General features: G+C 46.2%; 1 protein-coding gene across 3 annotated transcripts in view; it reads left to right on the top strand.

Moving 5' to 3' along the window:
* Positions 1-23,895, top strand: part of COTL1 (coactosin like F-actin binding protein 1) — a 77,711-nt gene that overhangs the window by 15,129 nt on the left and 38,687 nt on the right. For 2 of the 3 annotated variants that reach the window (XM_029204085.1, XM_029204084.1), the window contains exons 2-3: positions 18,819-19,029; positions 19,291-19,373. In XM_029204085.1, the coding sequence (XP_029059918.1) occupies positions 18,953-19,029; positions 19,291-19,373 (160 nt within the window). In that variant the 5' untranslated portion in view covers positions 18,819-18,952. Of the gene's footprint in view, positions 1-13,963; positions 14,245-18,818; positions 19,030-19,290; positions 19,374-23,895 lie in introns of those variants that run through there. The other variant, XM_029204086.1, reaches the window with a different exon arrangement.

Consider the following 23,895-nt stretch of genomic DNA (forward strand, 5'->3'; position numbering starts at 1 on the left):
ATTTAAAATTAATTTTAAATTTATTATATCTATTGAATTCAATGGCGTATTCTCTGTTAGTAAACGATATTTCTTTACCTACTGCAGGCTGCTGTTATGGGCTGCTAAAAGCCAAAGGGATGCTTACTTTAACACATACTGCAGACAACTGTGGCTTTTTATTTGCATATTGTTCACATTAATTTCCTCTCTGTAGGCTTCCTCTGTATAATAGTTTCCCTTTGCCAGCATAAAATAAACACTTCAGAAAAAAACCTTATTGGACCCTGATAGTATATTTTAAACGCTCTAGGGAAAATTATTGTTGAAAGGAATTCAGTGGTAAATTTTGTTTTGTTTTGGTTTGTTTTTGGTTTGTTTTAGTGGAACCAAGAACCAAGGTTTTCATGTATTATGTTTGCTTAAAATCAGGCAGAACTATAAACATGTTCCTGTCTGAGAGGAATTTATAGCCTGTTAAGGGGAAACAAAACAGAGGGTTTTTACAAAGCAAGTTTAAAAGTTTAACTGATGGGACTTCCCTGGTGGCACACTGGTTAAGAATCCACCCGCTAATGCAGGGGACATGGGTTCGAGCCCTGATACGGGAAGATCCCACATGCCGCTGAGCAACTAAGACCATGCGCCACAACTACGACCATGCGCCACAACTACTGAGCCTGCGCTCTAGAGCCCACGAGCCACAACTACTGAGCCTGCGTGACACAACTACTGAAGCCTGCGTGCCTAGAGCCTGAGCTCCGCAACAAGAGAAGCCACCGCAATGAGAAGCCTGTGCACTGCAACAAAGAGGAGCCCCTGCTCACTGCAACTAGAGAAAGCCCGCGTGCAGCAACGAAGACCCAACGCAGCCCAAAATAAATACTAAATAAATAAAAAAATAAATTCATTAAAAGGAAAAAAAAAAAGACCGTGGGTTCAAGTCCCAATCTGGGTTTCACAGTTTAAAAAAAAAAAAAAGTTTAACCAATGACGCAAGATCTTCTGTGTTACTGAAACTTCTTTGTCATGTCAAAAGTAGAATCTAGGCTTCCCTGGTGGCGCAGTGGTTGAGAGTCCGCCTGCCGATGCCGGGGACACCAGTTCGTGCCCCGGTCTGGGAAGATCCCACATGCCGTGGAGTGGCTAGGCCCGTGAGCCATGGCTGCTGAAACAAAAAAAAAAAAGTAGAATCTAGTTCAGAAAAGCAACAGTCACTAAATCAAGAATTAACGCTCACGGATCTTTTGCTGTGACGGGGGACTCATTATCTCTCAGAGGGCTCCACTGGAAGGAGCTTCTTCTTTTTTCTTTAATCTATATATATATACATATATATATGTATATACATATATTTTTTAACGTCTTTATTGGAGTATAGTTGCTTTACAGTGTTGTGTTAGTTTCTACTGTATAACAAAGTGAATCAACTATACATATACATATATCCCCATATCTCCTCCCTCTTGCGTGTCCCTCACACCCTCCCTATCCCACCTCTCTAGGTGGTCACAAAGCACCGAGCTGATCTCTCTGTGCCATGCAGCTGCTTCCCACTAGCTATCTATTTTACATTTGGTAGTGTATATATGTCAGGGCTACTCTCTCACTTTGTCCCAGCTTACCCTTCCCCCTCCCCGTGTCCTCATGTCCATTCTCTACGCCTGAGTCTTTATTCGTGTCCTGCCCCTAGGTTCATCAGAACCATTTTTTTTTTAGATTCCATATATATGTGTTAACATATGGTATTTGTTTTTCTCTTTCTGACTTACTTCCCTCTGTATGACAGTCTCTAGGTCCATCCACCTCATTACAAATAACTCAATTGCAGTTCTTTTTATGGCTGAGTAATATTCCATTGTATATATGTGCCACATCTTCGTTTTTAAAAATATTTATTTATTTATTTTGGGCTGCATTTGTTCTTTGCTGCTATGCACGGGCTTTTCTCTATTTGTGGCGAGCAGGGGCTACTCTCCATTGTGGTGTGCGGGCTTCTCATTGCAGTGGCTTCTCTTGTTGCGGAGCACAGGCTCTAGGTGCACGGGCTTCAGTTCTGGCACGTGGGCTCAGTAGTTGTGGCTTGCGGGGTCTAGAGCGCAGGCTCAGTAATTGTGTTGCACGGGCTTAGTTGCTCCGCGGTATGTGGGATCTTCCCGGACCAGGGCTTCAACCCGTGTCCCCTGCATTGGCAGGCGGATTCTTAACCAGTGCACCACCAGAAAGCCCATGCCACATCTTCTGTATCCATTCATGTGTCGATGTACACTTAGGCTGCTTCCATGTCCTGGCTATTTTAAATAGAGCTGCAATGAACATCGTGGTACATGACTCTTTCTGAATTATGGTTTTCTCAGGGTATATGCCCAATAGTGGGATTGCTGGATCACATGGTAGTTCTATTTTTAGTTTTTTTAAGGAACCTCCATACTGTTCTCCACAGTGGCTGTATCAATGTACATTCCCACCAACAGTGTAGGAGGGTTCCTTTTTCTCCACACCCTCTCTAGCATTTATTGTTTATAGACTTTTTGATGATGGCTATTCTGACTAGTGTGAGGTGATACCTCATCGTAGTTTTGATTTGTGTTTCTCTAATGATTAGTGATGTTGAGCATCTTTTCATGTGTTTGTTGGCAGTCTGTATATCTTCTTTGGAGAAATATCTATTTACGTCTTCTGCCCATTTTTGGATTGGGTTGTTTGTTTTTTGATATTGAGCTGCATGAGTTGCTTGTATATTTTGGAGCTTAATCCTTTGTCAGTTGCTTTGTTTGCAAATATTTTCTCCCATTCAGAGGGTTGTCTTTTCATCTTGTTTATGGTTTCCTTTGCTGTGCAAAAGCTTTCAAGTTTCATTAGGTCCCATTTGTTTATTTTTGTTTTTATTTCCATTACTCTAGGGGGTGGGTCAAAAAGGATCTTGCTGTGATTGATGTCATAGACAGTTCTGCCTATGTTTTCCTCTAAGAGTTTTATAGCGTCTGGCCTTCCATTTAGGTCTTTAATCAATTTTGAGTTTATTTTTGTGTATGGTGTTAGGGAGTGTTCTAATTTCATTCCTTTACATGTAGCTGTCCAGTTGTCCCAGCACCAGTTCTTGAAGAGGCTGTCTTTTCTCCACTGTATATTCTTGCCTCCTTTATCAAAGATAAGGTGACCATATGTGCGTGGGTTTATCTCTGGGCTTTCTATCCTGTTCCATTGATCTATATTTCTGTTTTTGTGCCAGTACCATACTGTCTTGATTACTGTAGCTTTGTAGTATAGTCTGAAGTCCAGAAGCCTGATTCCTCCAGCTGCATTTTTCTTTCTCAGGATTGTTTTGGCTATTCGGGGTCTTTTGTGTTTCCATACAAGTTGTGCAATTTTTTGTTCTAGTTCTGTGAAAAATGCCAGTGGTAGCTTGATAGGGATTGCACTGAATCTGTAGATTGCTTTGGGTAGCATAGTCATTTTCACAATGTTGATTCTTCCAATCCAAGAACATAGTATATCTCTCCATCTGTTTGTATCATCTTTAATTTCTTTCATCAGTGTCTTATAGTCTTCTGTATACAGGTCTTTTTTCTGCTTAGGTAGGTTTATTCCTAGGTATTTTATTCTTTTTGTTGCAATGGTAAATGGGAGTGTTTCCTTAATTTCACTTTCAGATTTTTCATCATTAGTGTATAGGAATGCAAGAGATTCCTGTGCATTAATTTTGTATCCTGCTACTTTACCAAATTCATTGATTAGCTCTAGTAGTTTTCTGGTAGCATCTTTAGGATTTTCTATGTATAGTATCATGTCATCTGCAAACAGTGACAGTTTTACTTCTTCTTTTCCAATTTGGATTCCTTTTATTTATTTTTCTTCTCTGATTGCTGTGGCTAAAACTTCCAAAACTATGTTGAGTAATAATGGTGAGAGTGGGCAACCTTGTCTTGTTCCCAATCTTAGAGGAAATGGTTTCAGTTTTTCATCAATGGTTTCAGTTTTTCATCATCAAATGGTTTCATCATCACATGTTGGCTGTGGGTTTGTCATATATGGTCTTTATTGTGTTGAGGTAGGTTCCCTCTATGCCTACTTTCTGGAGGGTTTTTATCGTAAATGGGAGTTGAATTTTGTCAAAAGCTTTTACTGCATCTATTGAGATGATCATATGGTTTCTATCCTTCAGTTTGTTAATATGGTGTATCACATTGATTACTTTGCATATATTGAAGAATCCTTGCATTCCTGGGATAAACCCCACTTGACCATGGTGTATGATCCTTTTAATGTGCTGTTGGATTCTGTTTGTTAGTATTTTGTTGAGGATTTTTGCATCTATGTTCATCAGTGATATTGGCCTGTAGTTTTCTTTCTTTGTGACATCTTTGTCTGGTTTTGGTATCAGGGTGATGGTGGCCTCATAGAATGAGTTTGGGAGTGTTCCTCCCTCTGCTATAGTTTGGAAGAGTTTGAGAAGGATAGGTGTTAGTTCTTCTCTAAATGTTTGATAGAATTTGCCTGTGAAGCCATCTGGTCCTGGGCTTTTGTTTGTTGGAAATTTTTTTTTTTTTGTGGTATGTGGGCCTCTCACTGGTATGTTGTGGCCTCTCCCGTTGGGGAGCACAGGCTCCAGACACGCAGGCTCAACGGCCATGGCTCACGGGCCCAGCCGCTCCGCGGCACGCGGGATCCTCCCGGACCGGGGCACAAACCTGTGTCCCCTGCATCGGCAGGCAGACTCTCAACCACTGCGCCACCAGGGAAGCCCTGTTGGAAGATTTTTAATCACAGTTTCAATTTCAGTGCTTGTGAATTGTCTGTTTATATTTTCTATTTCTTCCTGGTTCAGTCTTGGAAGCTGGTGCTTTTCTAAGAATTTGTCCGTTTCTTCCAGGTTGTCCATTTTATTGGCATATAGTTGCTTGTAGTAATCTCTCATGATCCTTTGTATTTCTGCAGTGTCAGTTGTTACTTCTCCTTTTTCATTTCTAATTCTGTTGATTTGAGTCCTCTCCCTTCTTTTCTTGGTGAGTCTGGCTAATGGTTTATCAATTTTATCTTCTCAAAGCACCAGCTTTTAGTTTTATTGATCTTTGTTATTGTTTCCTTCATTTATTTTCATTTATTTCTGATCTGATCTTTATGATTTCTTTCCTTCTGCTAACTTTGGGGGTTTTTTTGTTCTTCTTTCTCTAATTGCTTTAGGTGTAAGGTTAGTTTCTTTATTTGAGATGTTTCTTGTTTCTTGAAGTAGGATTGTATTGCTATAAACTTCCCTCTTAGAATTTTTTTTGCTGCATCCCATAGGTTTGGGGTAGTTGTGTTTTCATTGTCATTTGTTTCTAGGTATTTTTTGATTTCCTCTTTGATTTATTCAGTGATATCTTGGTTATTTAGTAGAGTATTGTTTAGCCTCCATGTATTTGTATTTTCTTACAGTTTTTTTCCTGTAATTGATATCTAGTCCCATAGCATTGTGGTCGGAAAAGATACTTGATATGATTTCAATTTTCTTAAATTTACCAAGGCTTGATTTGTGACCCAGGATATGGTCTATCCTGGAGAATGTTCTATGAGCACTTGAGAAGAAAGTGTATTCTGTTGTTTTTGGATGGAATGTCCTATAAATATCAATTAAATCCATCTTGTTTAATGTGTCATTTAAAGCTTGTGTTTCCTTATTTATTTTCATTTTGGATGATCTGTCCATTGGTGTAAGTGAGGTGTTAAAGTCCCCTAGTATTATTGTGTTACTGTCGATTTCCCCTTTTATGGCTGTTAGCATTTGCCTTATGTATTGAGGTGCTCCTATGTTGGGTGCATAAATATTTGTAATTGTTACGTCTTCTTCTTGGGTTGATCCCTTGATCATTATGTAGCATCCTTCTTTGTCTCTTGTAATAATCTTTATTTTAAAGTCTATTTTGTCTGATATGAGAATTGCTGCTCCAGCCTTCTTTTTTTTATTATTTATTCATTTATTTTTGGCTGCATTGGGTCTTCATTGCTGGGCGCAGGCTTTCTCTAGTTGCAGTGAGTGGGGGCTACTCTTCGTTGCAGTGCACAGGCTTCTCATTACGGTGGCTTCTCTTTGTTGCAGAGCACGGGCTCTAGGTGTGCAGGCTTCCGTAGTTGTGTCACACAGGCTCAGTAGTTGTGGTGTGCAGGCTTTAGTAGTTGTGGGTCGTGGGCCCTAGAATGCAGGCTCAGTAGTTGTGGTGCACGGGCTTAGCTGCTCTGTGGCATGTGGGATCTTCCTGGACCAGGGCTCGAACCTGTATCTCCTGCATTGGCAGGTAGATTCTTAACCACTGTGCCACCAGGGAAGTCCCTCCAGCTTTCTTTTGATTTCCATTTGCATGGAATATCTTTTTCCATCCCTGCACTTTCAGTCTGTGTGTGTCTCTAGGTCTGAAGTGGGTCCCTTATAGACAGCATATGTATGGGTCTTGTTTTTATATCCATTCAGCCAGGCTATGTCTTTTGGTTGGAGCATTTAATCCATTTACATGTAAGGTAATTATCGATATGTATGTTCCTATTACCATTTTATTAATTGTTTTGGGTTTGTTTTTGTAGGCCTTTTCCATCTTTTGTGTTTCCTACCTAGAGACGTTCCTTTAGCATTTGTTGTAAAGCTGGTTTGGTGGTGCTGAATTCTCTCTCTGTTTTTTTAAAATGTTTATTTATTTATTTTTAATTGTACTTTTCTGACCAGGGATGTGGTTTTTTTTTAATTAATTAATTAATTAATTTTTGGCTACGTTGTGTCTATTGTTGCTGTGTGTGGGCTTTCGTTAGTTGCAGCGAGCGGGGTTACTCTTCGTTGTGGTACGTGGGCTTCTCACTGCAGTGGCTTCTCTTGTTGCGAGCACAGGCTCTAGGCACACAGGCTTCAGTAGTTGTGGTACGTGGGCTCAGTTGATATGGCTCGTGGGCTCTAGAACTGAGGCTCAGTAGCTGTGGTGCACGGGCTTAGCTGCTCCGTGGCATGTGGGATCTTCCCAGACCACGGCTTGAACATGTGTCCCCTGCCTTAGCAGGTGGATTCTTAACCCCTGCACCACCAGGGAAGCCCAGTGCTGAATACTCTTAACTTTTGCTTATCTGTAAAAGTTTAATTTCTCCATCGAATCTGAATGAGATCCTTGCTGGGTAGAGTAATCTTGGTTGTAGGTTTTTCCCTTTCATCACTTTAAATATGCCCAGCCACTCCCTTCTGGCATGCAGAGTTTCTGCTGAAAAATCAGCTGTTAACCTTATAGTGATTCCCTTGTATGTTATTTGTTGCTTTTCCCTTGCTGCTTTTAATTTTTTTTTTTTTTTGCGGTACGCGGGCCTCTCACTGTTGTGGCCTCTCCCGTTGTGGAGCACAGGCTCTGGACACGCAGGCTCAGTGGCCATGGCTCACGGGTCCAGCCTCTCTGCGGCATGTGGGATCTTCCCGAACCGGAGCACGAACCCGTATCCCCTGCATCGGCAGGCGAACTCTCAACCACTGCGGCACCAGGGAAGCCCTTAATATTTTTTCTTTGAATTTAATTTTTTGTTAGTTTGATTAATATGTGTCTTGTTGTGCTTTTCTTAGGGTTTATCCTGTATGTGACTCTCTGTGCTTCCTAGACTTGGGTGACTATTTCCTTTCCCATGTCAGGGAAGTTTTTGACTATAATCTCTTCAAATATTTTCTCAGACCCTTTCTTTTTTTCTTCTTTTTCTGGGACCCCTATAATTCAAATGTTGGTGCATTTAATGTTGTCCCAGAGGTCTCTGAGACTGTCCTCAATTCTTTTCTTTCTTTTTTTAAAAAAAATTAATTAATTTATTTATTTTTGGCTGCGTTGGGTCTTTGTTGCTGTGCGCGGGCTTTCTCTAGTGGTGGCGAGTGGGGGCTACTCTTTGTTGCGGTGTGTGGGCTTCTCATTGCAGTGGCTTATCTCTGTTGCAGAGCATGTGCCCTAGAGCACATGGGCTTCAGTAGTTGTGGCACGCAGGCTCAGTAGTTGTGGCTCATGGGCTCTAGAGCACAGGCTCAGCAGTTGTGGCGCATGGGCTTAGTTGCTCCGCGGCATGTGGGATCTTCCCAGATCAGGGCTCAAACTCGTGTCCCCTGCATTGGCAGGCGGATTCTTAACCACTGCACCACCAGGGAAGCCCCATTCTTTTCATTCTTTTTTCTTTACTCTACTCCCTGGCAGTTACTTCCACCATTTTATCTTCCAGCTCACTTATCCGTTCTTCTGCCTCAGTTATTCTGTTATTGATTCCTTCTAGAGTATTTTTAATTTCAGTAATTGTGTTGTTCATCACTGTTGGTTTGCTCTTTAGTTCTTCAAGTTCCTTGTTAAATGTTTCTTGTATTTTCTCCATTCTGTTTCCGAGATTTTGGAATCATCTTTACTGTTATTACTCTGAATTCTTTTTCAGGTACGTTGCCTATTTCGTCTTCATTTATCTGGTCTTGTAGGTTTTTACCTTGCTTCTTCATCTGTAACATTTTTTTTTTTTGATGGGTGGTGCTGTATTCTTGTCTTACTGGTTGTTTGGCCTGAGATGTCCAGCACTGGAGTTTGCAGGCAGTGGGATAGAGCTGGGTCTTAGTGCTGAGATGAGAACCTCTGGGAGGCCTCACTCCGATTTATTTTCCCTGGGGTCTGAGGTTCTCTGTTAGTGCAGCGGTTTGGACTTGGAGCTCCCACCACAGGAGCTCGGGCCCGACCTACAGCCTGGGAACCAAGATCCCACAAGCTTCTTGTGTGGTAAAAAAAAACATAATAATAATTAATAAATTAAAAAAGGAAAAAAAAAAGAAAAATAAGTAATAAATAAAAAAAGGAAGAAGGAAAGAAAAAAAGGAGCATTACAATATCAAAGAATAAAAAACAAAATAAAATTAGAAAGATAAAAAATATATTAGGAAAAATAAAACTATAATTGAAAGAACTGGTTGCTGGGGGTTCCTGCCGTCCACTTAGGTGTCCACGGTCCCCCACCAGTGCCTGGTAGGTGCCCTAGTTATGAGGAGACACTAATTCCGCGTCCTCCTAGTATGTCATCTTGACTCCGCCCCCAATCAATATATTTTTAAAAATTGAAGTATAATTGATTTACAATGTTGTGTTAATTGCTATGAAACGGAAAGACAACTTCTTTATATTGACTCCAACTCTTTCTTCCTGTAACTGGTGTTGATTTGCTCCTGGGAGGGTTGTATAAGAAGACTACCATCTGTGGCAAGAGAGACCCCCTCCCAAATGGAGGGGCACTTCCCCTGCCCTCCATGAAACTGCTCTCCTGCAGGATAAATTGCATCTGTGGCTTCTCATCCCCACCCTGTGTCAGCTGGGGTCCTCCTTTAAGCACGATTTCCACATCGGAACACAATTCTCAGGGTGTGGTCAGACCAATGAAACATGTTCTCCTTCCCTGGTTCTGGGCATTAGAGCTGCTCCTCCCACCTGCCCTCCTTGGCCCTGAATGGTTGGGTGGATGGTGGTGGCATGGGGGAAGGGTGTCCCCACTGCAGGCTGGATTTCCCAGCTCCCTGGTCAAAGGCTTCCTGCTGAGTCTGGCAGTGGGAGACCCTCGTGAGAGAGTGGAGGGCAGGAGGGAAGAAAAGGCAAGGGTATTTCTGTCCCTCTCTGGAGCAAATCTGCAGCAGCCATACCTCCTCTGAGCTGCAGCAAACCCTGGGTGACCCCAGCCCCTACTCTAGTGTCCCCTCCTCCCCTCTCTGTCTCTCTGACCCAGTGCTGGTCACCAGTCTCTGGCCTGTGGCTGATTTCTGGGGGTGTGTCACCAACCTGCTTGGCTTCTCAGCTCTCCTGTACCTGCTGCAGCCAATACCCTGCGCTCAATGCTTCCTGCTTACATACTTCCCTCTCTCATTTGCTTGATTATTTATATATACACAGTTTCTATATTCCAGTGGACTCTAGTGCTGTGTGTTACTTCTAGTAAGGCAGTTTAAGGTTACATACCACTTGGAAGGGGCAGGGGGCTGGCACTCAAGGTATTAGCTGCTTTTATATCCTTTGATATGCATTTTCCACATGTGATCCTCAAATAACTCCTCTGTGGGAGGTACCCACTTAATGGAAGAGGAGACTGAGGCTCAGGAAGGGTAGGCAGAGCCAGGATTTGGGTGAGAAGTTGCCTGAACCCTTAGCCATTAGACCACACTGCCCCATTCAGAGACTTGGACCCACCCTGCCCTTACTCACGGCAGATAAAATCCCAGGTCATGTTGCCCCTTCCAGTGTCTTCTTGCTGGATTTCTGGAACCCAAGCGGAGTTCTCTCAGTGACTCATGGTTTCTGAGAAAGACCATTCAGGACATAGGGATTACGTTCTCTCAGTCAGTTGCTCAGCATCTTCATTTCCCAAAAGTTCCTGGGGGCCTCTTTTCAGAGATTTGACAATGAGTGAGCTCAGTGCTGATTTTATGAATATCATTTTCTGTAAATATCCATTCCATGTAAGGCAACTGTTTCAGAATGACGACCACCTTGCTGAGAACAGCAAGTTTCAGGGTTATGTTTTATTCCCATCTCTAATTACAGCTGAGGTGGGGATTTCTTTCTTTCTATAGCCCCAAGGAAAGTGTGGAAACCGGGACACTGACCTTAACAATTCTGTAAGGTTTTTTTTGCAATGAAAGAAATAAAGCTCATGCAAAAATTATGGTCTTAAAAAGTCAGCACAGGACTTCCCTGGTGGCACAGTGACTAAGAATCCATTTGCTAATGCGGGGAACACGGGTTCAAGCCCTGGTCTGGGAAGATCCCACATGTTGTGGAACAACTAAGCCCGTGTACCACAACTACTGAGCCTGTGCTCTAGAGCCCACAAGCCACAACAAATGAAGCCCAGGCACCTGCAGCCCGTGCTGTGCAACAAGAGAAGCCACCACAATGAGAAGCACGCGCACTGCAACAAAGAGTAGCCCCCGCTCACCGCAACTAGAGAAAGCCCGTGCATAGCAACAAAGACCCAATGCAGCCAAAACTAAATAAATAAAATAAATAAATTTATTTTAAAAAAAAAGATCAGCACAGATGTTTCTAGTCTCAGAGCACACAGAGCTGAGATACCCCGGGTCAATGTGAGAGTCTCCAAACTGTTTCTTGCTGGGGAGGCTCAGATCCCTGAGGTCACACTGCCTGGGTTCAAACAGTATCTGCAATGTTCTTGCCGTGTGACCTTGGGGAGATGGCTCCACCTCTCGGTGCCTCAGTTCCCTCTCTTATGTTGGGGGGTTAGTGACACGGTCTCCTTGGGCTGATATGAGAATTACCTGCGAAAACAGTCGTAAAGCACTTAGCATGGTGCTCGGTACAGAGAACACAACCCACAGAAAGACATTACTATTGATAATACTGCATAATATACTCACTGTATCATGTATAGGATATATAATTACTATTATTAATAATATATCAATATAGATTATATAACTTGCCCATCTGGCATAGCGGTGGGGCTCAAAAGAGGCAATACCTATGCATGGCTGGGGATCCCACCCACACTTGTCTCTGACCATAATCCATTTTATGGGCCAATGACAGATTAAAAAATTTATTGGGCACTGTCTCATGCCCCCTCCCCACTTGCTGCCCCCTTCTGCTCCCCTGCCTAATATCACAGGGATGGGTTCTTGCTTGTCCCATGCTGGTCGCTCCCCCTTTCCTGAAAACCAGCTCTTCTGGGCTTCCTCTTCCCTTTCTGGAAAGTTCTTCTCAGTCTACTTCCTGGGCTTCCTTTCCTGTCCATGCTGATGACTCTTGGGGCTCCACCATAGACCTTCTACCTAAGCATCCTCCCTGGACCTTCTCAAACACCCCTGGCCTGAGCACCGCCTGTAGACCCATGGTTTCCAGATCTGTAGCCCCACCCAGGCTCTGTCCTGAGTCTCTGTCCTGCAACTCTGCTGGCCGTCTCTACTTTGATGTCCCATGAGCAGTTCAAACGCCACCTGTCCCAAACTGGACTCATCTCCTCCACCCACCCAGATGCTCAGGCCCCAAACCCAGGTGGCTTCCTTCACTCTTGTAAAAAATTCCATTAGGACTTCCCTGGTGGCGCAGTAGTTAAGAATCCACCTGCCAATGCAGGGGACACGGGTTCGAGCCCTGGTCCGGGAAGATCCCCCATACCGCAGAGCAACGAAGCCCGTGCGCCAGAACAACTGAGCCTGCACTCTAGAGCCGGCGAGCCACAACTACTGAGCCCGCGTGCCACAACTACTGAAGCCCACGCACCTAGAGCCCACGCTCTGCGACAGGAGAAGACACTGCAATGAGAAGCCCGTGCACCGCAACGAAGAGTAGCCCCCGCTCGCCGCGACTAGAGAAAGCCCGCGCGCAGCAAAGAAGACCCAACACAGCCAAAAATAAATAAATAAAAATTTTAAATTTCATTAAACATTTTAACATTGAGGTATAGTTGCTGTACAATATTGTGTAAGTTTCAGGTGTACAACATAGTGATTCATATCATTAAACGTCTTTAAAGTGTGCGGTTCAGTGAGTTTTCATATTCACAAAGTTGTGTGACCATTATCACTAATTCCAGAACATTTTCTTCAGTCCCCCAAAGAAGCCCTATACTCATTAGCAGTCACTCCCCATTCTCCCCCTCCCTCCAGCCCCCGACAGCCACTAATCTACTTTCTGTCTCCATAAATGGACTATTCTCGACTTTTCATATCAATGGAATCGTATATTTTATGATCTTTTGTGACTGGCTTCTTTCACTCAGCATAATGGGTTTTTTTTTTCATTTTTAATGAAGGTTTTTAATTATTCTAAAAAATTTTTATTGAAATATAGTTGATTTACAATGTTGTGTTAGTTTCAGGTGTACAACAAAGTGATTCAGTTATACGTACATCTTTTTTCCGTTCTCTTCTGTTATAGTTATTACAAGATATTGAGTAGAGGTCCCTGTGCTATACAGTAGGTCCTAGTTGGTCAATACACATACTACTATATGTGTTTTATCTATAGTAGTGTGTATATTTTAATTCCAAACTCCCAATTTATCCTTCCCTTCCCCCTTCCCTTTTGGTAACCATAAGTTTGTTTGCTATGTCTGTGAGTCTGTTTCTGTTTTGTAAATAAGTTCATTTGTATCATTTTTTTTTTTTAGATTCCACATATAAGTGATATCATATAGTATTGATATTTGTCTTTCTCTGTCTGACTTACTTCACTTAGTAATTTCTAGGTCCATCCATGTTGCTGCAAATGGCATTATTTCATTCTTTTTTTATGGCCGAGTAATATTCCAGCATAATGTTTTCAAGGTCTGTCTATGTTACAAGAATGAATTAGTACTTCATTCCATTTTATGGCCAAATAATATTCCACTGTATGGATAGACCATGTTTTTGTTTGTCCAATCACCAGTTGAAGGACACTTAGGTTTTCACTTTTGGGCTACTGTGAATAATACTGCTATGAACATTCACATACAAGTTTTTATGTAGACATATGTTTCCATTTTTTTGGGTATATTCCTATACATGGAATTTCTGGGTCATATATAATTACATGTTTAACATTTTGAGGACCTGCCAAACTGTTCTTCAAAGCAGATACACCATTTTACATTCCCGTCAACAGTATGTGAGGGTTCCAATTTCTCCACATCCTTACTGATACTTGTTATTGTCTTTTTAAAAAATTATTTTATTTTATTTTTATTTTTGCCTCGTTGGGTCTTCGTTACTTCGTGTGGGCTTCCTCTAGTTGTGGCGAGCGGGGGCTACTCTTCGTTGCCGTGTGCGGGCTTCTCACTGTGGTGACTTCTCTTGTTGCGGAGCATGGGCTCTAGGCACGTGGGCTTCAGTAGTTGTGGCATGCGGGCTCAGTAGTTGTGGCACACGGGCTTAGTTGCTCCGTGGCATGTGGCATCTTTCCAGGCCAGGGCTTGAACCTGTGTCCCCTGCATTGGCAGGCGGATTCTTAACCACTGCACCACCAGGGAAGCCCCCAACTTCATTCTTTTGTATGTGCTATTCAGTGGTTCCAGCACCATTTGATAAAGGACTACTCTTTCCCCATGAAATTATCTTGGCACCCTTTGTAAAGATCAATTGACCATAAATGTATGAGCTTATCTCTGGACTCTCAGAAGTGTTCCATTGGTCTACATGTCTACTCTTATGCAAGTATCACCTTCCTTGACTCTTCTCTCGCCCTCACCCTACATCCACCCATTCAACAACTGTAAATTACCTGCCCACCTGGGACCAGTGCCGTGCTTGGACCTGAGCATACGATGGTGAGTGAGATGGACACCATCCCTGGCCTCATGGGCCTGACATTCTTCTGGGAGTGGATAGACAACATAGTTATAAAGAGATGCAGGAGAAAGGTGATTTCAGATAGCTATGACTGCTAAGGAAAACAAAAGGCTATGTGGTAGAGAGTGGCCAGGGGAGGTCCCAGAGGGGGCTGCTTTATACTGGGATGCCGGGGAATCCTCTCTGAGGGGCAACCTGTGAGGTCTGAATGAGAAGTCAGCCATGCAGAATTTGGGGTAGGTTGTGCAGCCAGAGGGGCAGAATTTGCCTGGAGATGAAACTAATACAAAAAGGACAGCAAGGACTTCCCTGGTAGCACAGTCGTTAAGAATCTGCCTGCCAGTGCAGGGGACACCGGTTCGAGCCCTGGTCCCGGAAGATCCCACATGCCGCGGATCAACTAAGCCTGAGCGCCACAACTACTGAGCCTGCGCTCTAGAGCCCACAAGCCACAACTACTGAAGCCTGCACGCCTAGAGCCCGTGCTCCACAACAAAGACAAGCCACCGCAATGAGAAGCCCGTGCGCCACAACGAAGAGTAGCCCCCGCTCACCGCAACTAGAGAAAGCTCGCGCGCAGCAACAAAGACCCAACACGGCCAAAAATAAATTTATTAAAAACAGGAAAAACAGGAGGGCAAAGTAGAAACATGAAGAAAGATAGAGGCCAAGCCCTGATGAAAACATGCCTGATGCCTGAATTCCACTAAGTTTGGGCCTTCCCATCATGGAGTCGTTGCTTTCTCTCCACTGTGTAGGCCTATTTGAACTGTAATCCCCTAGCCCTCCTAGACTGTAATCCCCATGAGGGCAGGGAGTGTATTTGTCTAGTTCAAATTTGCATCCAGGCAGCTCTTACATGTAACATTGTTATTACCCAAGTTTAAGAATCGAGAGATTTCACAAAAAGATTCTGATTTTTTTGCTTTTCTTAGACAATTGGAAGCCTTGGTATGGTCATGCTAGGATTCTTACCTGGCAACTGGGGTGGGTCTGAGAACAAGTGGCCCCCTTTAGATGGGAGTTCAGAAGAAGAAACTGACACCCAGAAGACGATGACCTGCAGAAGAAATTTTTTACAGGCTGTGTGCTTGGCTCATTTACGTTAAGTGCCTTCCCCCTACAGGCAAGTGGGTTTGTGACCCCCCCTTGGACACATAATAGGTCCACTGTCAGGAATGAATGAATGAATGAATGAGTAAATAAATGAATGAATGAGTAAATGAATGAATGAATTTATACACTCCCCCCGTTCTTGACATAGTAGCTAGCATATAATAAGTGCCCAATATTTTGATTTGATTTCTCTTCTAAAGAAACGTGAGTTGAATTAGATTGCTTTTTTTATTGTACGCATCCTGATTTAAAGAAATATTCACACACCGCATTTATTTTTGGTGTACAGTGTATTTTTGTGCCTTAGCTGGGCACGTGGACCTCAGGGTGCTCAAAATTAGGGTTCGCCTCAAAACCAACCCTGTACACTTTCAGTCCAGTAGAGGGCAATAGCAACTAGGAATAGGAGAGACGCAGTTAAGGCATTCCCCCCCCAGGATCCCCTGAACCGTAGAATCAAATCCAGGATGGAAGTCACCTTGTTGTTGTTATTTAATATTCTTAATAGGTAATGTATTCATGTGTTTAAAAATAGAAGAGAAGAGAAGAAAATAGAAGTAAAATGGTATATGATGAAATCTCCTTCCCTCCCCTTTTCCCCTTGTGTCTGGCTTCCTACCTCACCTCCATCTCAGGTACAATTGTTGTTTTTCTCTTGTATGCTCTTCCAGAGGTGTTTATGCACGTGTAAACAGATACAAATATCTCTGTAAACCCTCCCCCCACTTTACCCAAAGGTAGCAACACAAAAGGGTGTTTTGAGCATACCGTTCTATACCTTGTTTTGTTCGATCATGAAGTAGATTGTAGAACTATCCATAGCCGTACACAGAGAGAAGGCCCCCCTACTCTCTCTCTCTTTCCAGCTGCACACCTTTATTGTCATCTATTCAGTGGGGGGGCTTCTGCTGCCACAAATAAAGCTCAGTGAATAACCTTGAATATATTTTGCACACACTTGAGTATGTCTATAGCAGTGGCCACTGGCTCCAGCTGCACACGAGAATGACGAAGGGGGCTTTTAAAAATCCCACCCCCAAGCCATACCTCAGATCAACTACATCAGAATCCCAGAGCATGGGACCAGGGCACACAGGGAGCCCTATGTGCTGTTGACATCTAGGGGAAACTGACTGGTCGAGAGCACATACATTTCTAAATTTGCTAGATATTGACAAGTGGCTCCCATGGATGGTTCTACCCACTTGCACTCTCACTGCCTTGTATGAGAGGGCCTGGGTGTCCACAGCCTCAGTAACAAAGCATGCTTGTCAAACTTTGCTTTTTGCTAACCTGTTCGTTTTTTTTTTTTAAGATATCACAGTTTCGCTTTAGTTTGCATTTTTCTTATTAGGGCTTGAGATTGAACATCTTCTCATGTGTTTAAGAGCCTTCTGATCTGTCTGGTCATATCCTGTGCCCACTTTTCTTTTCTCTCTCTCTTTTTTTTTTTGGCCGTGCCACATGCCTTGCAGGATCTTAGTTCCCTGACCAGGGATTGAACTCGGGCCCCACGCAGTGGAAACAGAGAGTCCTAACCACTGGACCGCCAGGGAATTCCCTCTTTTCTCTTTTTTAGGTTGGTTTCTCTACACGTCAGCAAGACAAATTCTTTGTGATTTGAGTTGCAAATACTTTCTACTGCCTTGTCTTTTGTTTTGTTTTGTTTTTTCCCATTGAAGAAGACTTTTTACATATTTGAATGTATCCATCTTTTGTTATGGCTTCTGTGTTTTTTTGTTTTGTTTTGTTTTGTTTTTTCCGTACCAGGGGCCCAGCCGCTCCGCGGTATGTGGGATCTTCCCGAACCGGGGCACGAACCCGTGCCCCCTGCATCGGCAGGTGGACTCTCAACCACTGCGCCACCAGGGAAGCCCCGCTTCTGTGTTTTGAGTCATAGTTAGAAAGACCTTTCTCATTCCAGTCTTCTAAAGGAAGCTTCCCACGTTTTCTTCTGGCATTTTGTGGTTTCCTTAATTTACAGGCAAATCTTTGATCCTTTTGGCATTTACCCTGATCTGTGGTGTGAGGTATGGATCCATCTTTGTTTTTCTTTCTAATGGCCGATTTCCCATTACCTTTATCAAGAAGTAAGGTAGGAGCTGCATCAAACTGTAATTTCTTTGTTTTTGTCTTTGTATTTATAGCAACAGCAGCTCCCACTTTCCTGTAAATGTGGTCCCATCCACCCCCTCCCCCCATTTACCTGTTCGATGCTTGATCGATTGATTTTTGTTTGTTTGCCATTGAGAATTTTATTACTAATCGGACATTGTTCTGACCTTTGGGGTTTCTATTTAGGATTTATTTTAGTTAATAACCAACAACGATGACCTTTTGTTGAAGGTCTAATATATCTGTTTATAAGTATCGGTTCCGTTAATCATAAAGCAAACCTATGGTGTCAGTACTATTATTATTCCATTGGAGGAAAGTAATCAGAGAGTTTTTCAGGCTTGTCCAAGGGCCCACAGTTAAAAAGAGGCAGGGCTAGATGCAATGCAAGAGCCAGGTCTCTGGGGTCTGGGCTTTTTACTTGCCTTGACCCTGTAACTCATCTTTGTGGAATGATTGCAGGAGGGAATGAATGAGTGAGTCAGTGAGGGCAGAAAGAAGACAGAATGAGTCAGCTCCTGCCCTCGGAGGAACCCAAAGCTGTGAATGCAAATAACCGGAACACAAAGTAAACAGTGATCCCACCAGCATTTTGGAAGCAGTCCACTTTCTATTCCGTCCTATTTAAAAATGCTTAATTCTTTCCAATTCCTCCCTACCTAGAAACCAGGGAGCCATACACTGGGGCAGGGGCAGTCTCCTTGGGTTTGATGCATTAAGTCACCCACTTGGAGGTCCCCGGTGGAGCCCAGCAGCCTGGTGGGGGGGGCAAGGGGGGAGGGGGATAGAGGGAGGGGATAGAGGGGAGGTGAGTATAGGTAGGAGGGAGGGGGGTTACGGAAGTGGGAGGAGCAAGGAGGAGGAGGGGAGGCGAGGGAGAAAATGAGGAGACAGGCTCAAGGAGTGAGGACGGAGAAGGACAAGAGAAGAGAGAGAGAAAGGAGAAAGAGGGCTTGGGGAGGAGGAAATGGGGGGAGGAGCTGGGGGAGTGGGAGAAGGAGGAAAGGGCTGGGGGATAGAGGAGAAGAGGGGGTAGGGAGAAGAGGAGGAGGAGGAAGGAGGAGGCGGGGGGAAAGAAGTCCCCTCCTCCAGCCCCCACCGCAGAGTTGCGCAACTCACTCGGGCTGGGATTGGTCGTTGTCACGTAAAGACGCCCCGCCCTCGACGCCCTACGACCAATAGCGAGAGGAGGCGGGGCTGGATGCGTCCTGGGAGGCCAATGGCTGGAGGGGGGCGGGGCGGCGCAGCCTAGGTCTGGCGCGCGCTCACGGCGCCCTCGGAGCCAGAGCAGCGCTCGGAGCTCAGAGCTCGCTTCCCCTAGCCGCTGTCGCAGCCGCTGACCGCCCGCCCGCCCTTGGAGCGTCCCCGCCCCGCTCTGCTCCGATCCCTGCAGCCGTCTCGGAGCGCGCTTATCTGTCGCTGCGAGCACAGTATCCACGTTGCGGCATCGCGGCGATGGCCACCAAGATCGACAAAGAGGCTTGCCGGACGGCGTACAACCTGGTGCGCGACGACGGCTCGGCCGTCATCTGGTGAGGAACTTTCCTTTGCTCTCCAAGCCCCACTCCCGAGCTCGCAAGGGGCCTGGTGCACTGAGCGGTCTTCCCGACCGGACGGATGAAGGGTCATCCCGTGCTGTCTTCCCGCAGCCTTAACCGAGGACGGCGTGGAAAGCCAGCGCTGGCTTCTCCCTAGCCAGAGCATCTTTTAGACTGTCCTGCTGGAAGCTCGGCACTGTGCAGCTACCAACGCTGATGTGTGTGTGTGTGTTTTTCTCTTCTCCCAATCCAAAGGGTGACTTTTAAGTATGACGGCTCCACCATCGTCCCCGGCGAGCAGGGAGCGGAATATCAGGACTTCATCCAACAGTGCACAGGTAGGGAGACGCGCCATCTGGGGGAGTTCCCCGTCTTCTGGGATATTGTCAGTGCCGGGGAGGGGCGGCAGAGGCCAAACTGGGCGGAGCCTGTGGCCACCCTGGGCGCCTCTGGCACTGTAGGAACCAGATTTGAGCGTTCTAAAGCCTCACAAAGCCTTCTCCCCTCTGGGCATCCAGAGCGATCAGAGGCGACCGCCTGGCTTCCTCTCTCCCAAGGTAACCTTTTCAGGCATGGCAGCTCCTTTGCCTCCTGCGGGTCGCTAGTTTTCCACCGTCAACTGCCGCTGTTCCAAACTCCTGGCTCCAGCCCTCCACGCTTTCCCCTTCCACCGGTCAGTGAGCCCCAATAAAAACAATCCTAGCGTTTATTGCAGGAGCTAGAAACGGTCAGCTTCACCCACCCCCCTTCTCCCACAATCGTTGTCCGTGTGCTGGTGAAATGTTTTTATTTGTAGGCTATAGAACCAGATATGAAAGTGTACCCACCGTAGGATCTCATGTATATGAAATGATAGAAAAGGCAAAGCCAATCTGTGGTGTGAAAAGTCAGAAGAATGGGCATATTTGCGGGTAGATAGGCACTGGTGGGGGGCGGGAGGGGCACCCGGAAGGTGGTGTGGGGTCGGGTGGGGTTGAAAATGTATTTTGATCTGTGAGGCGGTTAAACAGGTTTCTACATATGTAAGAAATCTTTCAAGCAGAATCCTTAGGGTTTGTAAACTTTCTGCCCTTCCCTGCGGTGTGTTGAACCATTAGGAGGAAAGAACGCACGCAGGTAGAACCACAACCCCCCATCCCCACCCCATAGAAGCAAAAGGCCCAGCATCATTGGTAATAGGGCCTTTTAAAGCTGAGATTGGAGAATGGGCTCTTTTCCAGGCTCTGGTCTCTAGCTTGGAAACAGATAGATTCAGACACAGGCAGTGCAGCCTGGAGGTTAGGGTGGGGACTCAGTCAGCAAGGTGGATTGGAATCCCCGCGTGGCCACCCTCTAGCTGTGTGGTTTGGAGCAAGTTACTTTACCTCTCGGGGCCTTGGTTTCCTCTCCTGTAATCTTAGGGGGCTGTTGTGAGAATTGGTGAGTCAGTGCCTGTGCAAACGACATGGTCATTTGTGAAATAAATAAAAAGTACTCATCGTGCCCAGGATCATGCGACGGCCCCTTTCCTTTATTCAAATGGTATTTTGCATTTACTCTAATTAAAAGAATGTTTATAAAGTGTCTGCTATGGGCTGGGTGGTACTGAGGTTTGTTTTTTTTTAAATCTTCTTTCAACTAGAACGTCTTCCTAAGAGCTGCCTCTAGACGTTCACTCACTGTTTTTGGAAAGGGTTGTTTAAAATATCAGATGTGTGAAGTACTTTCGCAACTCACATCTAATGAGGTGCACGGGGCCTCTTGTGGAGAGCGGGGTGGGGGTGGGGGCTGGGTTCCAATCCTGGCGGAGGAGCCCAGTCTCTGAACCACCTCTATCCTTCCGCCGCCACTATGACTGCTTTTACAAGTGGAGTAAGTGCAGACTCCTGGCTTTCACCCCATCTGGTATATAACTGGGAGTTTCAGGAGTATTTTTTGCCTTGCTGGCCCCGAGGCTTTCTCATAGGCCGGCTTCTTTCCTCCCTGGACAGTAAGGTAGCAGTTTCCTCCTGCCGGCCATCCATCACCCCACCCCCCATCAGAATGGGGTCTTCCCCTGCCCCCCGCCCCCTGTCTCTGAAGCTATTGTTCTCTACATCGAGTAGGAGAAGGTGACCCCGGGAAGAAAGGGCATCCTGTGAGTAGGTTCCGAACAGATGCTCCCGGCCATGGGGCGAGGCTGTGGTCAGGGAACACTTCCTCCCTCCCTGGAGCTTTGCGGTTTGCTAGTCAGACCCTTCCCCCAATGACAGGAATGGGAGTGGGGAGGGCCTGGTGGGAGAACTAAAAATGCTCTCCCTGCTGCTTGTTGATCTTACGAATGGGCTGTGGGATCTGAAGGCTCCGTCTGCTTTGGCTGGAAGTCCACCTTCCTTCCCCAGCCATCTGTTGGACAAATGTATAGGCGAGTTATGGTTGCCGTGTCTGCTCTTGTTTGTGTTAGAAAAGCTGGTTCCATCCCACTGCCGTGTCCTCATAACCCAGTGACCAAGGATTCAGAACGCTGAGTAGTAACTTTCTATATGCAAGTCACTACGCTGGACATGCCTTGTCTCTGTTACTTCCATAGGTGAGGAAACCAAGACCCAGAGAGGTTAAGTGACTTGCCAGAGATCACACAGCAAGTTCGTGGCAGAGCTGGGACTTGAAGCCGGACAGGCTGGCTCCGAGATCTGTGCTCTTGGCCCCTTCTTGCTGAGGAAGTGGTTTAGGGTCTCATTTCTAAGCCATGAGGATTCTTCAGTGACACAGCAGGTTCTGGTCAGGGCTTGTGGGGTTGTTTGCAGGTTACAAAAGACACATTTGCCTATTCGCGTGATGCAGGGAGGCTTCTTGGTGGCCCTCATCCCCAGCCAGGTGTCCTGACAGGCCTGAGGCTCCCGTGCTCTGCAGACAGGCTCCCGCTCTGGTCCAGCCTTCCTATTTCCAAACCTCTCACAAGGTCACAGCGGACCTGGGAGCCTGAAAACAGCACCTGGTCGCCCCTCCGTCTGCACTGTGGGGATGAGGGGGTGGAGGGTCCCCGGGCTCTCTCTCCTCCCTGACAGCCCCTCCTTGGGCATCGTCTGTCTGCAACATCCTCCTTCACCTCTCCTGTGCTCTCTGGCTACTGTCTTCCTTCTCCTGTCCTTCCCCCAGGTTTTCCAGAATGGAATGTGCCCGTGCAGCCTCTCCCTGTCACCTCTCCTCAGCCCCCAGGCTGGCCTGTCCTTGTCTGCAGGAGCTGCTTCCTGAAGGTCATGGATCTGGAAAGTCGCTGGGCCCTCGTCCTCCTGTTTCTTTCTGCTGGCAGGATTTGGAGTCCTCCGCGCCCCGCACTGGCTCGTCTGGCGCTGGACTCACCTGGCCCCCTTCCTGCTGCACGAAGCGCTCCATCACCGCCTCTGCGCTTGCTTCTTGCCCCAAACTTCAGTCCGTGTGGAATGGTGGGAGATCTGTCAGGGGCAGTGAGACAAGCCCAGTGCAGTTAGCTTAAGCAAAAAAAAAAAAATCAGTGTGGCTTCCACGGTTGGCAAGTCCAGGCCAGGTAGCAGCTGCAGGTAAGGCTGCCCAAACTCAACCTCCCCTCCTGCTGCTGCTAGCTCTGTCTTCCTCCTTTATTGCCCTTCTTGGGGGCAGGAGGGCAGGTTCTCCCTGAGCGGTGATAACAGATGCCCCCTAACCATCCCAGCTTCCGGGCTGCGGGCAAAGCCGTCCAGATGGGGAGAGACAGACTCTTTGCCACCGATTTCAATGGAAGTCTCCAGACTGACAGCCACTGTTTGGCCTGGCTGGGTTCATGTGCCCACTGTGAACCAATCTCCGCCATTCTGGCTGGCTAGAGCTGGATCGGTGCCCACCCCTGGAGAGGGGGAGGGGCAGGCCCACCCAAACCAGGAGACAGGGTGGGGGAGGGTGGTTTCCTAAGGGAAAAGTGGATGGGAGGGCATATTGCTTCCAGGAGAGGGGCAAACCCAGAACAGGTCCATGGCCCGCGCTTACTGCAACAGTCCCTCAGCCCTTGTTCTTTCTTGTCCTACAACCATTCTACCCCACCCCAACCCCCCACTGGGAGTAACTCTTCCTAAAGAAGGGCTCTAATCAAGTTTCTCCTCTGCTCATTAACCATCTATAGCTCCCATCTGCCCATTGCATTTACAGGCTGCCTGCTTGCCATTCCAGTCCGTTGGTCCCCACCCACCTCTCCTGCCCAATAGCTCCCCACACCCTTCTTTGTGCACCTGTGGCCTGACCCTGTGTAATACTGCCAGCCTGCAGGCCAGTGATTTTGGAGGTTCCCTCCGGGCAGAATTCCTCTCCCCTGTATCTGTCCCTCTGGGATTGAGCCAGCAAACCAGTCTAGTGCAATCCCTTCTGTATTTCAACAGCCAGAACCCTTGGGAATCAGAAAAGCTCTAGATTCACATCCCAGCTCTGCCCCTTGCTGTGTGGCCTTGGGCAAGGACATCCCTTTCTCTGTGCCACAGTTTTCTGCTCTGTAAAATGCGGGTCCTGATGGTGCCTGCCTCTGATGGTGACTGAGAGGGATAACTGAAATAGTATGTCTAAAAGGAGAGTCCAGCACCTCCCTGGTGTTACTGTTACTTTTTATGGTATTATTTTTATTCTCCTAGCACTTAGGATGACAGTGTGCTTTCTGCTCTGAAGCTTTCAGTGCATGCCCCAGCTCAGCACACAGTAGGCACTCAACTCTGGGTTTGCCCATGAGAGGCGCTCAACCCCAGGCTGGCACGCACTAGGCCCCATGCGGGCGTGCATGAGACCTTTAGCCTGGGCCTGCATGCAGTAGGTGCTCAGTACATGGTAACAGGTGGTTAGCACAGTGGTTGAAGGGCTAGGCTGCTTCAAACAGGCCTGGGTTCAAATACTTGCCAGTCGTGG

This window comes from Monodon monoceros, unplaced genomic scaffold (assembly GCF_005190385.1).
Source record: "Monodon monoceros isolate NGI ecotype Baffin Bay Population unplaced genomic scaffold, NGI_Narwhal_1 Super_Scaffold_10, whole genome shotgun sequence".
NCBI classification, from domain to species: domain Eukaryota; kingdom Metazoa; phylum Chordata; class Mammalia; order Artiodactyla; family Monodontidae; genus Monodon; species Monodon monoceros.